Genomic DNA, 6,000 nt, shown 5'->3' on the forward strand with positions numbered 1-6,000 from the left:
AATTTTCTGATCTTATTGCAATATTTAGAGGCCCATAAAAAATTTTTCACTATACAACGAAGCAACATTCTTTATTAATGCCCAAACATCTACTTTGATGTAGGTAGAATTGTTAACAACAAAAAAAGACACAATTAAATCTCAAGTCCATATAAAAAAGATAATTAATATCTTTACATTTTAATACTTACTTGATGATTAGGTTAGAACTCATAAACTTTATTTCAAAGTGTTTTGTATTGTAGATCATGGTTACATTTGGATCTTAAGTTTGGATGGTTTATCATCAATTTATGAACTATCAACTTCTTTTTCAATGATCTCTCTCTCTCTCACGTGCGCGTGCGCGTGCGCACACACACACACACGAGTGTGCAGGAAGGTAGAAGGAGCAACATGTAAAATTGCCCACAGCCAATCTTTTTTAGGAAACATTCCAATTTTTGAACTTGAAACCTCGGCTAAAAAGAGGGGATTGATCATTGGGCCATTGATTATTCCATAACTAGAGGATGGAGCCTTGATTTCAAATCCTAATCTCAAATAAATGTTTCTATCAGCATCGTTAATGTTTCAAAATTTTATGGTGCAAGGTTTTAGGATTTTTTTTGCATTTATGTCATTCTAAATATATAAAATTACATGAATATCTTCATAAAGTTGCTATTTATATGTATACCCTCATAAAATACTTATTCTGAAAGTATACTTTTTTTTGTTTTGCATATGTACCTGTATCATCTAATACCATTAGAAAATAAATAGTTTAAAATCAAGATGACTGAAATATCCTTACGGTTAGATATGCAAAAGAAAACTTTACATAGATAGGTATGCAAATAGTAGCTTTATGAGAATATTCATGTAATTTTATATATGTATAAGGATATACACTTAAAAAAGCCTATTAAAAATTGGAGCACTTGCTCATATGATAAAAGTTAATTATAGTGAAAATAACTCAGCCATTCTTGGTTGAGGAGGATGACAAAAATTAATATTATTATATCACATGATCCCACATTGATATCAATTGTTATACAAGAAATCATATTATCTTTATAAACTTCTTGTCTTAACGAATGAACAACTCGCCATATATAAATTACTAAAAGCCATTTTATTGATATTAGCATCTATAATTAACTTAAATTCAATATATTTTAATATTATAAAAATAATGAAGAATATATAGATTTCGTAGACTTAATAATGATAATTAGATCAAAATCAAATGTGAGAATATAATTGCTAAAAGAGTCGTTTAATATTCCAATGTGACCAAGTCAAGAGCTTAAACAAATAAAAATAGATAATGTTACTTGGCTTCTTTTTTTTTTTTCAGTTATCAATTTAACTAAGTCATAAAAAATTTGGCAAGCCTCAGTCAAGTCTTGATCATTTTTTTAATAGATCTTTTTTGCATGTATACCTTCATAAATATACGAAATTGCATGAATATCCTCATAAAGTTCCTATTTGTATGTATATTTTTATAAGCATTTCTTTTTGGATGTCTATGCATTAAGATATTTCAGTCATTTTAATTTTAAACTATTTATTTTATAACGTCATTAAATGATATGAGTATATATGTAAAAAAATATGCATACAAAATAAGTATTTTAAAAGGGTATACATGTAAATAGCAACTTTATGTGAGTATTCATGTAATTTTGCATTGTTAGGAGGGTATACATGCAAAAAAATCCAAGATTTTAATAGCAAGGGATGCTCTATGCTAATGGGTTGGGTCTTAGATTTGTGTGTCCAAAAATATCAATAGGGCAGCAGCTTGAAAGCCCAGCCAAAGGAAGTAAAATATGCCCTGCATTCTGGCCCATTTTATCCCTATTGATGCTTGATGGGTTGTAGGTAGATCCTTAGACTTGCTTTCGGTAGTGTGGTGGGAAATCATACTAATGATTTGCTAACTCCAAATACCTAAAGGCTTGAAGGACAAGGGAAGAAATTATAGAACAAATTGTTTACAACCCCCACCTAAACTTAAAACCACTTCCATGCCATTTTAGAAGTGGTCAATCAATCCCCATTTTACGAGAAATTATTAGGTACACTCATTCTATCGCAGGCAAAGTATTTTGTGAGTTTTGATTAGCTCCTTTTCACCTCACAGCCAATCATGATCCATCATGAATAATAATTAATAAACAATCAACTGATGTGTGGAAAGCTTTGCCTATAGTAGAATGAGTCTACCTAATAATTTCTTCTATTTTACAAAAAAAATGGCTACTACAACTTTTAACCATAGCCTTATTTATCGTGGCTTTAATAAAAAAAACATAAATTGCTAGCTCTATCTTGTTTCCCGTAACTCCCTAATTTATGAAACTAAATTCCATGTGCAAATGGCCAATGATAACTAAATTGTCTAAGTAACTACTAGAAAAGCTGAAGATATTTATGGCTTAAAATTCAAGTTCTAATGGAACTATAGCTGAAACTAGCTTTGTTATCCAATTCCACCAAGAGGTTTTTATCTTTGCTTTCTATAACTCCAGTAATTCTCGGCCTCCAACAAGAAGATATTTTTTTTGCAGAAATTATTAGATAAAGCAGATCTAGTGGACCAGTTCAATAATTGAATTGGTCCATTGGATTTGGTCCATTCAATAATCTTTCAGTTTTAGCCCTTTGTGCTTGGACCTCATGCCTCCAATCTTAGGCCTTTTGGTCATAGGACTGGAAATGGGCCGGGCCACACACCTACTAGGCCCTGGGTGCAGCCCATTTCCACCCCCCCGGCCGGTTGACACTTGACAGCTGCAGCCACGTCTCCAACACTCGCTGTAAACATCTACTGGCCCTAGCCCTAGCCCTCCCCAACCTGAACTCCAGGAAACATATCTACTAGAAGCAGCGAAGTCAAATTATCTTAATTATCTGAACTGCTTTGTTATGACGTCCGTTTTCATGATTTGTGAACTCAAACCGCTGTAGCTTAACATATCCCTGAAAATAATTTAAAAACCGAGATGGGTGCGATCTCGGTCAGCGTCACACCCAGAAGATATTTATCTTATACTGTTGGGTGGATTCCTTTTTGAAGAATTCCACACATGCGGCACCATCTAGAGATATTCCTTCACGTATCAACAGCCACATCATTCTAAAGCGACCCCATCTACCGTCCGATTTGATAAAGAAAGGCATTGTCTGATGGCAACCCGTGAGCTAGAAGACATAGCTTTGTCACGAGCCGCGCAAGACAACGTACCGTTCACAGCTCCTCAGTTCCTCCCTTCCCCAAATCCCCATTCTCCCCCCTTTTGCTCTATAAAATCAGCGCCTTCGGCGAAAACCAAGCTCTAAAGTTTCCGAGCATTTGGTTTCTTCTTTCTTTGGTTCTCTCTTGTGAGTTTGAGCGGTGGGCAGAGAAAATGGATGGAGGAAAAAGGCATCAGTCTCTGAAGTTAGCCATCCTTGTCTTCCATCCCCTTCTTGCTCTTCTCATCTCGACTACCCCTATCCACGCTCTCAACGTCGGCATCCAGTCTGTCGACTCCGGCATCGCCGGGGTCTGCACTATAAAATTAATATAAAACAACCCCTCTTTCTTTTCCTTTTGTTGTTTTTTCTTTTCACTGCTTTGCATTTTTATATCTGTTTGATTTGTTCCACAGAGCAAGCAGCAGCAGTGCAGTAGAACGTGCGAGTCACAGCACTGCAACGGTAAGGTCTCGCCTCAATATAATTCTGATGAAAGTATTTTGATGAATTACTAACATTAATTATGGGTTTTTTTTTTTTTTTTTGATGAAAATTGGAACCAAAGTGCCTCCACTTCTTAAGTACGGAAAATACTGCGGGATTTTGTACAGCGGCTGCCCGGGGGAGAAGCCATGCGATGCTCTCGATGCCTGCTGCATGACCCACGACAAATGCGTCCAATCCAAGAACAGTTTGTTCTCCACACCTTCCCTCCGGCTTTTCTTTTATTATTTTTTACTCCTTTTATTCACAACTCATGGTGTGTGCGTGTGTTAATTTGGTGTCACTCATTTGTTGTTTTGATGGGTGGTTGGTGGGTGTGGAAATGGTGGTGGGGATGCGCAGATGACTACTTGAATGTGGAGTGCAACGAGAACCTCCTCAACTGCATGGCGGAGGTGAGGGAATCCGGCAAGGGCACATTTAAGGGGAACAAGTGCATGGTGGAGGAGGTGGTGGATGTGATCACCCTGGTGATAGAGGCTGCCTTGTTGGCTGGGAGGATTGTTCACAAGCCCTAGCGCATGGTATGGGATGATGGTCTGGATTTGTTGTCCTTTTTTGAGCCCATCACATGGGCTCTATTAGCGTGTAATCTTATCCCAATTGTATAATAAGGTGATCTCTTGTCCTGGACAGATGGAGACCCAGTCTCTGGCTGTTTTTTTTCTTTAATGGTTTCTCTGAAATAACTGCTGATGTCCTCCTTGGCATGAGGATCTGAGAGCACCGACAACCCGCACCCCCAACAAACCACACCCCAACCCCCACCCAAAAAAAAAAAAAAAAGGAAAAACAAAAGGCTAATATATATAATATTCCATAAATTGCTAGTGATTCTTTTGTTGATGAATGATTCCTTCACTTGGAAACACAAGTAATGAAAAGTTATCTGTTTTTTATATTTTAATAGTTTATTCATGAATTATATACACCAACTTCAAATGAAATACATAGAATGATAATTTAATGATGGCGTATGGTTTGGAGATGATGGTGTTCTGCTATTATTTGCTTTGTTTTTTTATGCATGTTAATATTTATCAAATGATCTTAATTAGTTTCTACACTTCTGTTTTTCGCCTTTAATTTTTAATCATCCAAAACCGTTCCTTAATGCTAATTCTATGATTGTACTTCTTGGTTATTTAATTTTAACTCTCACTGTATGGACTATTTTTTGCTTGTGAAAAAGACAAAGCAAGCAAAGATTCATGATTCATGAAGCGATGCTCCATTAAAACTGCTGCTTATAGAGCATTGGAGACTAAAAAAAAAAAAAAGAAACAAGAGCATTAAGTAAACGGTGTACAAAACAGAGTTAATGTGAACAGTTTACGGGGGTTAGACGTTATCACATAAAAATGGTAGAAATTAGAGTTTTTTTTTTTTTTTTCAATTTTTATGGAAAGTGTGGTAGAAATCACAGTTATTTTGACCAGCCTGCAACTTTCCAAGAATTCAAAACGACAACTGTAGGCAAGAACCACCGATTTAATGAGCTGGTGGAATCTTGTACTTGGGGCACACGTCCATTAGAAAGGTACTCGCCCTAGTGGCCCACCTAGTTAGTGGGCTGATCTTCCACCATCATAGGGTTTCTTTGTCAAATCCTCTACAACTTGATTGGGTCTTGGTGGTTTCCACAAACTTTGGTTGTATATCCAAGTCCCTTTGAGGTTGCGTGGGGGAAGGTGCAAGTAGGGGTTTTAATAGGTTTGGTTGGGGTTAAGTTATGCTGGGTTAGGAGTATAAGTTTCGATTTCTAAGATCCAAAAATGGCCAATCACTTGAATTGTGATCCTCTTCATTTGATGGCTTGAAAATTGCCACCTCTAACTTCCAGATTAGGTGTTGATCCGAGGACGGTAATGCATATAACATGTGATGCTATGTATGGATTATAATTTCAAGAGTGTCATTGCACATAGTTTGCAGAATTGCAATGCAATAAATCAAAGTTTGAGAAGTGTGGTCCATCATAGATTGGCTCGACAAAACATAATATAAGTGGCCTAACAATGCTCAATTATAAAATAAGGGGATGAATCTACCGACCTTTTTGAGAAGTTTGATGTCATTTGATAGCACATTACTAAAATTCAACATAATGTAGGAGGCATAAGATCATATGGTGCATAACTTCAATGTGCTCGAGGTCATCCTTAATATACTTTTCAAAGCCAAGTTGAATTTAAGAGTTTAATAACCCTTCACCTTTAGCGGGCCAAGGAACGGCAGGAGCTGCACCCAGCTTGTTTGCTT

General features: G+C 36.4%; 1 protein-coding gene across 1 annotated transcript; it reads left to right on the top strand.

Annotated features, from left to right (window-relative positions):
- The first annotated feature begins 3,275 nt into the window (after window positions 1-3,275).
- On the top strand, window positions 3,276-4,408 carry LOC105048738 (phospholipase A2-alpha). Its single transcript, XM_010928173.4, has 4 exons — window positions 3,276-3,542; window positions 3,648-3,696; window positions 3,800-3,925; window positions 4,081-4,408. The coding sequence occupies exons 1-4, from the start codon at window positions 3,405-3,407 to the stop codon at window positions 4,254-4,256; spliced, it is 489 nt and encodes a 162-aa protein (XP_010926475.1). The 5' UTR covers window positions 3,276-3,404; the 3' UTR covers window positions 4,257-4,408.
- Window positions 4,409-6,000: the final 1,592 nt, after the last annotated feature.

The sequence above is a fragment of the Elaeis guineensis genome, chromosome 7, assembly GCF_000442705.2.
Source record: "Elaeis guineensis isolate ETL-2024a chromosome 7, EG11, whole genome shotgun sequence".
Lineage (NCBI taxonomy): Eukaryota > Viridiplantae > Streptophyta > Magnoliopsida > Arecales > Arecaceae > Elaeis > Elaeis guineensis.

Coding starts and splice junctions, on each gene's coding strand:
- LOC105048738 (XM_010928173.4), top strand. CDS start 3,405: ATGGATGGAGGAAAAAGGCATCAGTCTCTGAAGTTAGCCATCCTTGTC. Junction 3,543..3,647: donor TCGACTCCGGCATCGCCGGG/GTCTGCACTATA, acceptor TTTGTTCCACAG/AGCAAGCAGCAGCAGTGCAG. Junction 3,697..3,799: donor CGAGTCACAGCACTGCAACG/GTAAGGTCTCGC, acceptor TTGGAACCAAAG/TGCCTCCACTTCTTAAGTAC.